Source organism: Monopterus albus, unplaced genomic scaffold, assembly GCF_001952655.1.
Source record: "Monopterus albus unplaced genomic scaffold, M_albus_1.0 scaffold244.1, whole genome shotgun sequence".
Taxonomy (NCBI): Eukaryota; Metazoa; Chordata; class Actinopteri; order Synbranchiformes; family Synbranchidae; genus Monopterus; species Monopterus albus.
The window spans coordinates 304,151-305,085 of NW_018128124.1; the positions used below are offsets into that span (position 1 = coordinate 304,151).

A 935-nucleotide genomic window follows, 5' to 3' on the forward strand; every position below is an offset into this window, starting at 1 on the left:
GAAGCTTTCCAGAAGACGTTGAGCCAGCCTCTGCAGCCGGACCCACTCTGCCTACACAACTCATCCCTATACGCCCTGCAGAACCTGCAGCCCTGGGCAGAAGACAATAAGGTGACCTCCGTCACCTCCGTGGCATCTGTAGTGTGACTGTGTGTGTGAGTGGCTGTGTAGAAGAGAGAGAGGGGGGACAAAGGGAGGGATGAAGCTGGGAGTGGAATGTGTTTATCACAGTGTCGTCAGTGTGAATGGACAAAAGGGAGGAATCTCTTCAGTCTATTTCTGACGTGGCTGGCGTTCAAAAATGCAGCAGCATTATGGGATGGTTGTAGATACAAGAAAATGATGCTTGCTTTGGAACAAAATTTTTGAATGGACATTGAGCTTCCTTACTCATTGATGGTTACCAGCAACATGATGGGGGAGCATATGTAGAGAGAGACAGTTATCTCTTACTGCCAGGTCCTACAGCACACTGTGTGCGGACTTTGCCGCACAGGACAATGCTATTTGTCAAAATTAAGCAAGTCTACAACTGTTATCTTACATATCTGAAGTATGTTGAGTCATTTTTCTGCCTTACACCAAATTTCCGCTTTCCCTTCAGCTGTCGGTCTAAAAGAGAAGAGGGCACTTTATCCCTAATGGCCAGGAAACAAACGGACACCTCTGTACATGCCCACATCAAGACTGTCCCCTCTTTTGCCTCTGGATCCCTCATAAGGCGGCAGAGACTTTCTGCCACAAATGGCAAAAAAAGACCTCCTGTTTTTCGCTTTTGACTTTGTACAATGTAGTAAATGCATGTTTCAACCTTTTTCTGTGTGCACTCAGAAGTACCACTGAAGTCAGCTGCTGTCGAGGTGGAGCTCCTCCCCGACTGCAGTGTTCAAATGGTTGGTGGAATTCCTGATAACAGATTCCTCATTATGTTCAAT

General features: G+C 46.6%; 1 protein-coding gene across 1 annotated transcript in view; it reads left to right on the top strand.

The window, feature by feature from the left end:
- The window catches only part of LOC109972044 (T-cell leukemia homeobox protein 2-like), an 11,546-nt gene extending 10,611 nt beyond the window's left edge, over window positions 1-935 (top strand). The window contains 2 exon segments of the mRNA XM_020620643.1: window positions 1-111; window positions 605-935. The exon segment at window positions 1-111 is cut by the window's left edge and continues 23 nt beyond it. Of these exon segments, the coding sequence (XP_020476299.1) occupies window positions 1-111; window positions 605-616 (123 nt within the window). The 3' untranslated portion in view covers window positions 617-935.